Below are 12,712 nucleotides of genomic sequence, written 5' to 3' on the forward strand. Positions count from 1 at the left end.
AAAAAAAAAAAAAAGAAGCCATTATACATTGATATATTTAAAATGAGTAGAACAGCACTTAATATATCATGATCTGTTATAAGATATAGAACTAAACAGCAAATACGAAATAACAAGAAGCCATTTTAAAGGCCCAGATTCTTACAATTGGACCAACTAAGAGCCCTATAATAAGTGATACTGCAATAGCAAATGCAATTCTATACCATTTAGGTTTTGATTCAGAATTATAATTTACAAAAACTCCCATTGCAAGTCCTGTGAGGAAACCTCCAGTATGTCCCCAATGGTCAACGGCAGAAGTGGGATTTCCCCATGTAATAAGTACCATAAGAATACCAAATAATAATATATTAAGAATTACTCTTTCTTTATTTTGTATAATATGCCAAAATAATATTAGTTCAGCTAGTTGAGTACCAATTAATCCAAATCCAGATGTAGAAGCACCAACGGCTACAATACAACTGTTTCTAATTGCAGCTGAAAATAAATTCCCAATTATTCCAGTAATAAAGTATATTGAAGGACATAAAATTCTGCCATATTTATCTTCACACGAAATAGCCAATTTAAGCTGGAAAAATATGTTAAATATGATATGCCATATAGAAGCATGTAGAAACAAGCTAATTAAAAGACGCCATATTTGTCCTTGCTTAATAAGTTTAGGTACACTTGCTTGGAATTTGATTAATGTTGGTCTAAAGAATTAGAATATAATAAAGATTATAAGTCAAAAATAAGATTTTAATATTTAACTTACACAGATGGAGATAATGCCCAAGACCCTACAATACATGTTGCAATATAAATAATAGTTTGTATTATACTAATCCATACAATGGTATGTTTCCATGTTATACCAGGAAAAAATAAGTCAATAAATCTCAAAGTTAATCCAGATTGGCCCTGAGATGAATTAATAATGTCTCCGCGATTTTGATAATCAGATAATCGATGTATATTAGACATTATTTCCAATTTCAGAGCATAATATTTTACGTTTAGTGTAATATGATTAGTTCTATAATAATAATTTTTCAATACTAGAGGGTCAGGGGTTTTGTGCGCCAAGTATACTTATTAATGAGGATTCTAAGATATTAGCTTTTATTCAACAATAAGAAAAAAGAAAGGAAAATAGAGGATTATTTAGGATAATCCTTTAGAAATAAAATAATATAATGGCATATAATATTAGTAATAGTACCGTGATATGAGTTCTATATATCTCAACTTTGATCCTTTCCAATATATCGAAAAGTAAGACTTGTTCTAAAATGTCTTTTTGTAATTTTGCTTTTAAATTCTTTATTAATTCCACATAAGTTATTATTATCTATTATATATTAGCAACTATTATAAAAGATAATATTGTAAAGTATTATGCAAATAACAAATTTAAAGTTATCTGTTTTATATTCCATGTAAAAGGTCTGTGTAATATTTATCTATAAAAACAAATATACTTCGATGTGGTACAAATACTAAAAATAAACACTTTATTTGATAGTCTTATAGATTTATTATTTATTATTGATAATTTGAGAGTTGTAAGTGGTCTCCAAGAATTCAAAACTACATCCGATCCAAGTATAATACAGCAACTTCTTGGATAATGTAATAGACCATTTTTATGTGGTAATATATCTCTATTTATATCATATTGGTTAATGAGAATATGATTGGAATGTGTAGAGTTATCAAATAAATGAGTATTGACTAAATATTTCATAAATAACTCAATCCATTTAGGTAATTCCTCATTTGTAATTTCATCTTGAATTACATCCCCACCTCAAATCTGAGTTTTCCTACCATTTAAATAAATATTATGAGACTATCTCAATATTTTTTAATTTTATAGTTTCTTGATATTAATCTATCCAATCTAGAATTTACATTTAAAAAAAAAAAAACAAAAATTAGAATGAGAATAAATATTAAAATTATTTACTATTCAAACAAAATTAGCTTGAATAATAATATTAACTAATATTTAATATAATATACAAAAGGTAAAGGAGTATCTATAGGTTTAATTAATTTAGAAGGTAGTATAGTCCTAATTATTTCTAATGTTAATAATTGGAGACCTTGTAAAGGTTTACTCTTCAATATTTTTAATAGTTTATAAATATTATTATCTATATTTTGATTCTCTTTAGTTTTATATCTTACTTCTTTAAGCATTATATATTTAAGCACAATTGATCATTTCTAAATAAGAGGATGAAGATATTGAAAATTATATTACTATGTAAACGGTAATAAAAGTAACAGATCTAAAATATTAGACAGTAATACTTAAAATATTAACTATTATAAGGTTACGATATCCTTTGATTCACTAAAGATATTAATAATTGACTATAAGTAAGTGAAGTAAGAATAACTGAAAATGAGTATAGTGCAGTTAAGCAAAATAATGTACTATACATCCATCTTGAAAAAATAAAATAATAGTACATTTTAGTACCAATTAAATGTCTAGACATAAATACTTTATATAGTATCCAACATCCCCAAACAATAGCTCCATATTGTATTAAGTTAATTATTAGTATTAATATTAGTATTTTTGACCATTCTGTATCACTAGAATATTTACGTGAACCAAGTTTTGAAAAAAAATAAGAGCTTATACTTCCCATTACAAATACTACAGATAAATATGCAGATATTTCAGTTCCGAAGTGAGAGTTTAAAAATTTACTATATAATATTGAAAATATACTCCATATAGTTATAAACATATTCAAAAACATTAGACCATAACATTGCCTAATAGCCTTATTCTTTATTAATGGAGCAGGACCACCACCAGGTGGTGTTAATCTTAATATATTTAGAAACATACTTTACTAACCAGTCAGAGAATAGTCTAATATTACATTTTAGATTCCTGGCGTGTTAATGCATCTTGGCGCTCATAAAACCACTAATACACACAATACTATTAATTGATATCACTCAAATTTGTTTTTTTATTTTTTTATTTTCTACTGACTCTAGGAATATGTAATACGTTTACAACCTTTCTATTAAAAAATATATCGCAGTATTTTATAGTAAATATTTCAGTAAACTTAGATTTTAAGAAATTAAGGGGCTAAAGAAGTATTATCACCTTAATAAGTATTTAGAAAGAAGTTCCAACACTCTCATTTATAAGGGGAGTTTGGATTTTAATTTTATTAAAAAATTATCTTGTACTTTTGGTAATATATCATAATTAAGTTATTACTCATAACATTTATTTTAGGATTAAATATATAAAATTCTATTATAAGAATATATCTAAGGGTTCTATTGTAGTTAATAATAATTTAAATTTAAAAATTTCTAAGGTATTCTTATATATATTATATATTAAATTATATATGAATGTATATACCTAATATCCTTATTTTGAAGAGTATTGTAAATATGTGTTTATTTATTTACTAGCTACTGTTTCTAAAGCGCTTAATATAACTAAATTACAAAAAAACGGATGTACTCCACTAGTATTGAATAAAGAGGTTATAGAAAAAAGGAAAAGTGGGGATTAATATTTTAATGTATTATCTTACTAAAAAATGACTGAAGAAATATGTAAAGAAGATAATGATGAGATGTCTAGTATTGTGAAGAAGCAAGCAAAGGCTAGAAAACAACGCTTACTAGGAAGTAGTAATGTACGTATGAGACTCATATGTCCTACATATGATGAAATGGAGACAGATAGAAATGAGGAAATTATGGATGAAGAAGAATTCAGATTTATGAATTCTATGGATTCAGTTAAAACTTGTAATACTAAACTAACATTTCCAGAATTCTGGTATATGTACTCTAAACAATTGCGTATATTTATATGTTCTTTTTTAGGATTCCTTTTATATATAGTTCATAACTTTATTAGTGATGAACACCAATATTTAGGTATAAAACTTAATAATATATCTGGTATATATATCTTCTCATTAGTACAATTACTTATAATCCAATATGTAATTATTTTATACTATTGGAAACCTGTGGGATTTAAGATGATTGATAGGTATATTACTTACAAAGATGATGAATTTCATTGTAAACCTAATTTAAGTTGTAATTTTGCAGAAAATTTTCATATTTTAAAGCTATATTCATCAACTAATATTTTAGAGAGAATAAATGTAATTGGTAATACTAAGAGAACCATCGAATGTATATTTTTGATTAAGAATATTATTTCAGATTGGTTTATTTTATTATCAATATATCTAACTACAGAATGGATAATATCTAGTATTAAATTATTATTTATGATGATTTATAATAAGTTATTAATATAAATTTGGATTATTTATTAGTTATATAATAATCTTTTTTTTAGTATAATAAATTTTTTTGGGACTTATTGCACTTTACAACTAAAATAATAATGAATTTTGCTGTACAAATAAGTATTAGTTTTTAATATTAAATAATCTTTATTTTTATAATATCTAGTTAATATATGTACCTTTCAATATCACCTTGTAATATCTAAAATACTAGATTTAAGATCCATATAATACCTATTGTGAATCACGTAAATTAGATGTAAAAGTGAATTTAAATATCTTTATCAAATTTTCTGCCTTAAATATAATATTTGTAAAGACACTTTTTAATATTAAATAGTCTTTTTTATGAGGATATTCTTGTAAAGGTTACCTTTTTACATATAGACAGTTACTACAAATTGATGTTGCACCTATCTTTGAAGGTTGCAATCTAGATAAGTTGAGAAGACAATAGCAAAATATTATTTTTGTTAGAATCTAACACCATTAATAAATTGGAGTATATAATTAGATATATAGCAGATAATTATATTCTAAGTTTAGTTAGCTAAAATATAAAACAAAATATATGATATTTCACTCTAAGACTTTGAACTAGGTATGTAACCAATAAATATAGGATATTTGACAAAATAAACATACTCATAAGTAAAAACAAAAAAGATAACTTATATATAAAAATAAGCGAGAATATGGAAGATTTATTTTTTATTTTTTCCTTAGTTGATATATATGATTTATTGAAATTAATAAATCTAATATTTATATTATAAAAATAAATTGATTTGTTAATTTTCCTATAAAGGATTTTTATACTTATTAGTCATTAAAAATAGTGTAATTTACATTTTGAAATTATGTATAGTAATACAAATAAGTAGTAATAATATTAGATATTTAACGATAATAAATATAATATAAACATGGTCTATTATTACTGAACTCTAATAAATTTATTATTCTATCAATAATATTTTGTACTATCAAGATCTTATCTTGTAAGAGTTATAAATAAATATTTTTACCTATTAAGAAATGATATATTTTTATTTTATTTTAAAATAAACTATTAGAACCTAATTAGATACTTTTTCTTTTTTTAATATAAAAAATCTAAAGTTTCAATATTAAACATATATTTAGATAATTTTATAATTGAATAATAACTAAAATTAATAGTTTAATAAATTTCAAATTTCATTTCTAATTATATAAATATTTTATTGAATATTTACAATATATAATCTAGTATACTATCTTTCACAGATTATAATGGTGATTAGTCTATTTTAAGAAATATCAGTTTATATAAGATTGATAGTTTGATAAACTAAAGAGTTATCACTGTTTTTGAGATTATCACAAGTTTAATTGATTAATCTTTTAGATTAAGACTATCCACATCAAATTTTGAATTAGTTCTATCAAGTGATATTAAAGGTTGCAAAGCTTTAATTATTGAAGAATGTACATTTGGATGGTCAATTTCTTCTTGACTAAGTAGTTGTTTAATTTTTCTTCTTTCTTTAGCTTGGGAAAAACAGGCAGGACAATTTTCTGTAATTACAGGTAGTTTCCATCTTAGTGCAAATTTTTCTAAGTCCTTTTCTCTACAATATATCATAGGCCTTATTACACGTATATTATATTTAGGAACAAGATAATTCGCTTTCATTGTATTTAGTTTTCCATTATGTATTATCGAGAGTAAAAAACTCTCACAAATATCATCTGTATGTTGTCCAAGAGCTAAAACATTGTAATCATACTTTTTCATACATGAATATAAAATACCACGTTTCATCCTTGCACAAAATGAACAATATGATAATTTTTGTTGCTTATATTTTAATTTAGAAGCTAACTGAACAATAGGGTAAGATAAAAAGTGATATTCAATTCCTAAACTATTCATATAAGGTTTTAAACTGGTTACATCCATCTCTTTAGTCTGTGGATCTACAGTAGCAGCTGCTATTGAAAATTTTACTGGAGCAATACGCTGCAATAGTAATAGTGTATGTAACATTGTTAAAGAATCTTTACCTCCTGACACACCAACTAGAATTCTATCACCTTGTTTAATCATATTAAATGTCTTAATAGCTATTCCAACTTGTTTTCTTATAATCCCATATGATGAAGGATCAGGTATTACTAAATCACAAATATCCATATTTGAGGAATATTTATAGGAGTTAGATTTCACAGAATCTTCATTAAGATATACTTTCTGGATTTCTTTATTATTCCCAATATCTTCAATTCCCTGTATAATTTCGTGATCTATTTGAGATAGAGTTCCATGAAAAGTCATTTCATTATTATTCAAATTATTTGGGCAAGAATCATAAAGATCTTTATTAATAAATTTATATTTCTCAGTTTCATAACTTGCATCATTAGGATTAATATTAGGGATACAACAACTTAAATCCTCATTTTGATAATAATAAGATTTTTCATATAACCAACTTTTATTGGTTTGACCATTTTCTACTTTATATGCTATTTCTTGATTAAGAGCATTAGAATTATGATTGGCTCTTTCTGAAAAAGTATTTAAATCTTCATATTCAGTTGATATTACTGGTTGATTAATCTCATTATTAAAGATACTAAAATCAACATTTCTGTCCTGAATACATAATATTAGGGATTGAATTATCTTTGGAGTTAAAAACCACAATAATGAAGACTCTGACTGTAATTCGAATTGGTTTATTCTATAATCGTTATGTTCCAGTGAATAATGATAAAGCTGAATATCTCTAAAGATTATTTCGTCAACTTTGTTACTAGAAGGATTTAAACCTTCTTTATAATCGTTATAATTTTTAATAATACGATCTATATGTGAGATCAGTTTATCCGCCTGTTCAAATATTTGGTTACCACTTGAAAATAAGGGTTTACATTTATTATTTGGTAAATTTGTACATATTTGATTAAATGAATTAGATTCTACTTCTTTATTAAGCTCTAAATTAGATTTGTTATTATATATTCTTGGTTTTTCAAAGAAATAATCTCCAATTGAATCTTCAAGCCATTCCCTATATAAATTTTCCAATGACTTCCATTCAGATTTATGTCTCCACATTCCATAAAATTCTTCAAATGCATATAATGGAAGCAATTTCCAGCCATTTTTTGCAATCCAAATAATAGCATCACTTATATAATCAATATTCTCTTCACAGTCTGACCAGTGGAATGATATTCTAGAAAAACCGGGTCTAATAGATTCAATGCCTTTTATAACTAACTCATCATATAAGGTTGATACAGTTTCTTTATTTAGTCCAAGTAGCTTTTGTGAGTAGGGACCAGCACAAGAACATCCGCCTCTGGATTGTATACCAAAAATATCATTCAACAAGGCACATACGAAATTATAATGTAAATATTGATGCCTTAGGTTTTTAATATATCTTAAATACTTCTTATTTTTTGCCAAAAATTTCAATAATATTGTATCGTTTGACAAATCATTTGGTAAAGCAGATTCTTTCTTATTCTCAGATAAGTCCAATTCATAATTAGCTGAATGGAATATTTCAGGTGGAAATGGTTTAATTAAAAATGAAATTATTGGTAATATTTTAATTTCATCAATATTTATATGATATTTTTCGTCTTGTATTATTTCATTGTATTTATTACCCAAAATATCCTTAATACCTAAAATTTTAATCTTTGAGCCTGTATTGTTTTTATTATACTTAGACAATTTCCGTAATATTTTCATATAATATTCTATCTCTCTCTGACGTTTCAATTTATGTGTAATATGCATCTCAAATTTAATCATCATCCCAAGACGGCATATACCTAGTAAGTCCAATGTACCTGATTCTTCTCTTTGTTCTTGATCAAGAATATAATCATGTCTTTCAGAAGATACAAAAAAGACACAATTTCCTCCTGGATCTGCAGGTTTTTCAGTGATTAATAAATCACGTTTAATTACTAGTACTCCTGGGGTTGATGGTCCTCCTAAAAATTTATGAGGTGAAAATACTCCAACATCTGTGGATCCATTAATATTTAAGGGAGGAGACATATTAGGAGCTATATGAGGAGCTAATGCTGCAAAGTCAACTACACTAATACCTCCATATTGATGTACTAATGAGGATAGAATAATATAATCATTTATTATGCCTGTCAAATTAGAGCCTGCAGATATTAATATTATAGGGATAAAGTTTTTTGGATAATCTTTTTCCATTTTATCCAAATATCTTCTTAAATTTTCTATATCCAATTTGTAATTCAGTATTCCAATTTCACAGTAATCAAACAATATTTTATACCTATCATAATCAATACCACTTTTGTATCTAGTTACATAATCTCTAAATGGTAATAATAAAGAATGATGAGCTGTTGAATCAGCTATAAAACATATTAAATATGACATATAACCTATGACACTCTTGTTTTTCTGGTTATTCAGTACAGAGTGAACTTTGTTACAATGACGTCTAAAAGCTGCTTCAGTATCGTATTGAGTTTTACAAATAATACACTTATATGATCTCCATCTATCTTGGGATGACATTAAAGAAATATGTGTATTATGGCAAAAATAATCTAAATTAGGATTAACATTTGGATCTTTACATCTGTTTTTATTAAGATTATGATATTTGTTTGATCTGGAGATGACTGAACTCCATTTAGAAGTACTCATTAACTTTAAAAATTTAGAAATCGCACCGGTAGTTCCTGAGCCAGTAAATATTACTGCATCATCTGGATTACCACCTACAAATTGTCTAACTGATTCTCTTGCTTCAATTGTGTACCATGTCGATTGTCTAGCATTATAAGAAGCTATACTATGAGTATTACCATAATATGGTGCTATATTTTGGATTATCGACTCCTCAATAAATGAAAGACAACGTCCAGATGCAGTCCAATCACAATATATTAATGGACGAATACCATATGGTGTATTTATAACATAATTATTTCCTATTATTTTCTCACTTATCTTTCTGCAATATTTATCAAAATCTGATTGCTGATCTTCATCAATTATAAAATTTTTCATTCCTTTTTAATCTATAATAGTACATTTAATACAGTGGTTGTCAGCTAATGACATTCTCTAGGTAGTTTTTTAATACTTTTATAAGACTTCCTTTTACCGGTGTTCATTACCGCTATATATACCGCCTAAATATATACAATTCGGTACACTTTCAAGCGCCAAATTGTGAAAATAAGTAAGCCAACAAATACCCCACTAGAGATAGGAGATACGTAACACACAATACTGAATACACTTTCAACAAACTTCTCGAGTGTGATATATCTGAGAAATGTTTGGTGGTAAAGTTAATCAGGATATACAGATGAGTGAAGAAATAGGAAAACAGGATGGAGAATATGAAAATATCCAATATGAAGATGTAGAGGATGAGGATATTACATACATTAACGATGAAGATGAGTTAAATTCCCAAATTGATCCTGAAACATTGCTAGAAGAAGGTAATATATTGAAAAAATCTAGGGAATTTGATGTAGCCATAGTTAAGCTTTATTGGGCCTTGACTAACAAAATAAATAGGTTAGGAATTAGCGAAGATTGTGGTGTTGATCCAAGACTAGCTGAATACTATCTTTCTTATGCTGATGTATTATTTGAAAAAGAGGAGAACTCTACAAATTTTTTCCAATCTAAGACAATAAGTCAACATTGCACTGATTATATAGCTACATTATCACCTAATCATGGTGAGCAACTACAAAGTAGGGAAGTTTCTCTTTTACCATCTTCATCATCATCTTCATCATCATCAGATACTAAAGCTATTGAAATCCAAAATATACAGAGCAATGAAACTACAGATGAAGAAATAGCCTGGGAAAATTTTGAAGCAGCTAAACTTGCATATATGAAGCGCATTGAATTACATAAAAGAAGTGGCTATGAGTCTTTTTGTAATACTGGGATAATTCCTGAATATATTACTGATATATTCTCATCTATAAATGATGCAACCAGTCAAAGCTTCGAATCTTTACTCGAGACTATTTGTAATCATAGAAAAGATGAAAACATAATAATCAAAGATGTATTATTTAAAGACATTAGTGATCTATCATTCACATTTATGAGACTTGGTGATATGCTTCAGTTAGCAGAGAAATATGAAGAGGCTAGATTGGAATATAAATATGCATTGTACGTTCTAGAATCATTTAATGCTCCACTTGATACACTTGAATCACCATTAATATGTTTAGCTCAAAGTACTTTATTTTCTGGCAAGATAAAAGATTCCAAAAAAATATTTGAGAGGGCCCTAACACTTGTTAAACAGCATCTTAATGGTGATAATGGAATGACCCCCCCAAGTAGAGAAATTATAGATATATATAAAGTAACAATAGAAGACTTGCAGATAACTTTAGATGATATAAATAAAAAGTTAGCTATTGATCCAAATGATCAGAAACCTATTTCTGCTGTTCCAAAGTTGGAAATGATGGAGCAGGAAAAAACATTCAGTAAACCACAGCTTTCCGAAAATGAAAATATTAAGGTTGTAAAGGCAGATATATCGAATTATCAGGAAGAAATCTATCCAAATTTTGGTGATAACCAAAAAAAAAGAAGGATAGATCTAACTAAAATATAATCTTCAAATGTCTATAATATTTTAGAATATCGGTGAAAATCCAAATATCTCTATAATACTAGTTTCAGTCATATAGGAAATATTATATCTTACTCTCAAAATATTGAGCATATTTATTTTGTTACTTTGGAGATTTATTCTCACTTGTTCCTTGTAAATAATTGCCAATTAGAGTGTGTGTCTCCATATACTTAGCAATGCAACGATCTGTACAACTTATCTCACCAGGTGAAAGTAATGAGTCTGATATATCACTGATGCATTTCCTCCAACAAGTTTCTTGTATTCTATGGGCAGATATAAGAAAGAAAAAAATTACTCTATATATATACAGTATCTAATATGAAATTAGTAGGATGTGCTTACCTTTTAAATATATCTGCTAATCCATTTAATTCAACTATTGCAGCTTGAGCTGCATCACTGTTTGGTTTAACTGAGGACATTTAGATAATACTAAAGTTTTCTATCTCTAACCTTATAAATAATCTCCTAAGTTTTCATCATGTACCTGGTATTGGCGCTTTATTTTCTGTTGAGCGGTAAATTACTGAGTGGGATACTTTCAATTTAAAAATGGTCTAATCTCAAAATAACTTTCTTAATACGTGATCATTACTAAACAAATATTTATATTTAGTAACTTGTCAGTATATATTTAAATTTACTATATTTACTTGATAATTGATATATAATTATATATAAGTAGCTCTACAAACTTAAGATTGTGTTCATATTTAATAGAAATATTACTTTGATCATATTATTTGAAATATAAATTTAGTTCAATATATAAATAAAGATGATCTCATTATAATCTGAATATATAGGGAGTAGTTTGGAAAAGTATTAAGCATTGGAGTTCTTTCTATTTTGATATATTTTACTACTTAGATCAAAGGTGGAATATTAATTGGAAATATTTCAGTGAAATGCAAAGATACAAGGAAATAGGATTTATTATGTTATTAAATTCTTATATAATAAATTAATTGTAAGGATATCTAATATAATTTAAATAACTTTATACATTTTATAATGTAATATTAGTACTATAAGCTCCTCAAATAAGTAAACTAGTATTCAGATTATAGCAATTGTAAATAATTAAGATGAATTATATCTAACTTTTTACAGTATTTAATTGAGGTTATATATATATTAAACAATTTTACTATTAAATATTCTTTAATTAAAAAATTGTTTAATTTCGAGTAGTAAACTAAATAGGATAATCATATGGCTAAAGAATAATATCAATGAATTTTATCTATTAATTACTAATAATTAATTAAGTTTATTTTCTATATATATTCTTAATTAAAATATTTATTGGTACAATAATAATGTAAATTTATTAAGATACAAAGATTATTTGAGATTTTGAGTAAAAATAGAAATAACAGAAACTATAGTGCTTACCTTAATATTATTAGTAAAACATTTAATTACTTAGGGAAATAAATAGTAATTTTAATAATATAAAATCAATACAATAAAAATATCGTATTGTTTAGGTTATTGTTTATTAATATTTGATTTTAAAATATATACTCAATTTATAGTTGAAGATATTAAGATATATAAATATTTTGCTAGAAACATTTGAGCTTAAAATTACAAAAGTATTAGTATACTAAATTATCTAATAGATAGTTTTATATTTCTCACAATTAAAATAATAGTTTATATAATATACTTGAATGTTATATTAAAGTAAAAAATAACACT

At 25.6% G+C, this 12,712-nt stretch overlaps 6 protein-coding genes across 6 annotated transcripts, besides 19 other annotated features; 2 read left to right on the forward strand and 4 right to left on the reverse strand.

Annotated features, from left to right (window-relative positions):
* Positions 1–17: part of a microsatellite that runs on past the window's edge.
* An 11-nt stretch (positions 18–28) lies between these two features.
* Positions 29–998, reverse strand: CMU_042680 (rhomboid family protein). Its single transcript, XM_002139507.1, has 2 exons — positions 767–998; positions 29–704 (listed from the first exon to the last, which is right to left on the reverse strand). Exons 1-2 carry the CDS (start codon positions 973–975, stop codon positions 92–94), a joined length of 822 nt encoding a protein of 273 aa, XP_002139543.1. The 5' UTR covers positions 976–998; the 3' UTR covers positions 29–91.
* A 907-nt stretch (positions 999–1,905) lies between these two features.
* Positions 1,906–2,015: a sequence feature (AT_rich).
* A 104-nt stretch (positions 2,016–2,119) lies between these two features.
* Positions 2,120–2,159: a sequence feature (AT_rich).
* A 174-nt stretch (positions 2,160–2,333) lies between these two features.
* Positions 2,334–2,861, reverse strand: CMU_042690 (uncharacterized protein; the record flags this gene model as incomplete). Its single annotated transcript, XM_002139508.1, has 1 exon — positions 2,334–2,861. The coding sequence occupies one exon, from the start codon at positions 2,859–2,861 to the stop codon at positions 2,334–2,336; it is 528 nt and encodes a 175-aa protein (XP_002139544.1).
* Positions 2,862–3,188: 327 nt separating this feature from the next.
* Positions 3,189–3,212: a sequence feature (AT_rich).
* A 109-nt stretch (positions 3,213–3,321) lies between these two features.
* Positions 3,322–3,388: a sequence feature (AT_rich).
* Positions 3,389–3,584: 196 nt separating this feature from the next.
* Positions 3,585–4,325, forward strand: CMU_042700 (uncharacterized protein; the record flags this gene model as incomplete). The annotated part of the gene is made up of 1 exon (XM_002139509.1): positions 3,585–4,325. The coding sequence occupies one exon, from the start codon at positions 3,585–3,587 to the stop codon at positions 4,323–4,325; it is 741 nt and encodes a 246-aa protein (XP_002139545.1).
* Positions 4,280–4,382: a sequence feature (AT_rich).
* Positions 4,383–4,443: 61 nt separating this feature from the next.
* Positions 4,444–4,478: a sequence feature (AT_rich).
* A 567-nt stretch (positions 4,479–5,045) lies between these two features.
* Positions 5,046–5,101: a sequence feature (AT_rich).
* A 223-nt stretch (positions 5,102–5,324) lies between these two features.
* Positions 5,325–5,564: a sequence feature (AT_rich).
* Positions 5,565–5,694: 130 nt separating this feature from the next.
* CMU_042710 (PP-loop family protein) lies at positions 5,695–9,384 on the reverse strand (the record flags this gene model as incomplete). The annotated part of the gene is made up of 1 exon (XM_002139510.1): positions 5,695–9,384. One exon carries the CDS (start codon positions 9,382–9,384, stop codon positions 5,695–5,697), a length of 3,690 nt encoding a protein of 1,229 aa, XP_002139546.1.
* Positions 6,679–6,699: a sequence feature (AT_rich).
* Positions 8,087–8,141: a repeat region.
* A 271-nt stretch (positions 9,385–9,655) lies between the features above and the next one.
* CMU_042720 (uncharacterized protein) lies at positions 9,656–10,981 on the forward strand (the record flags this gene model as incomplete). Its single annotated transcript, XM_002139511.1, has 1 exon — positions 9,656–10,981. The coding sequence occupies one exon, from the start codon at positions 9,656–9,658 to the stop codon at positions 10,979–10,981; it is 1,326 nt and encodes a 441-aa protein (XP_002139547.1).
* Positions 10,110–10,138: a microsatellite.
* A 121-nt stretch (positions 10,982–11,102) lies between the features above and the next one.
* Positions 11,103–11,427, reverse strand: CMU_042730 (Tim10/DDP zinc finger domain-containing protein; the record flags this gene model as incomplete). The annotated part of the gene is made up of 2 exons (XM_002139512.1): positions 11,103–11,268; positions 11,348–11,427. 2 exons carry the CDS (start codon positions 11,425–11,427, stop codon positions 11,103–11,105), a joined length of 246 nt encoding a protein of 81 aa, XP_002139548.1.
* A 205-nt stretch (positions 11,428–11,632) lies between these two features.
* Positions 11,633–11,686: a sequence feature (AT_rich).
* Positions 11,687–11,936: 250 nt separating this feature from the next.
* Positions 11,937–12,030: a sequence feature (AT_rich).
* A 101-nt stretch (positions 12,031–12,131) lies between these two features.
* Positions 12,132–12,192: a sequence feature (AT_rich).
* A 51-nt stretch (positions 12,193–12,243) lies between these two features.
* Positions 12,244–12,315: a sequence feature (AT_rich).
* A 124-nt stretch (positions 12,316–12,439) lies between these two features.
* Positions 12,440–12,486: a sequence feature (AT_rich).
* A 19-nt stretch (positions 12,487–12,505) lies between these two features.
* Positions 12,506–12,534: a sequence feature (AT_rich).
* A 118-nt stretch (positions 12,535–12,652) lies between these two features.
* Positions 12,653–12,712: part of a sequence feature (AT_rich) that runs on past the window's edge.

This window comes from Cryptosporidium muris, genomic scaffold (genome assembly GCF_000006515.1).
Source record: "Cryptosporidium muris RN66 scf_1106632373453 genomic scaffold, whole genome shotgun sequence".
Lineage (NCBI taxonomy): Eukaryota > Apicomplexa > Conoidasida > Eucoccidiorida > Cryptosporidiidae > Cryptosporidium > Cryptosporidium muris.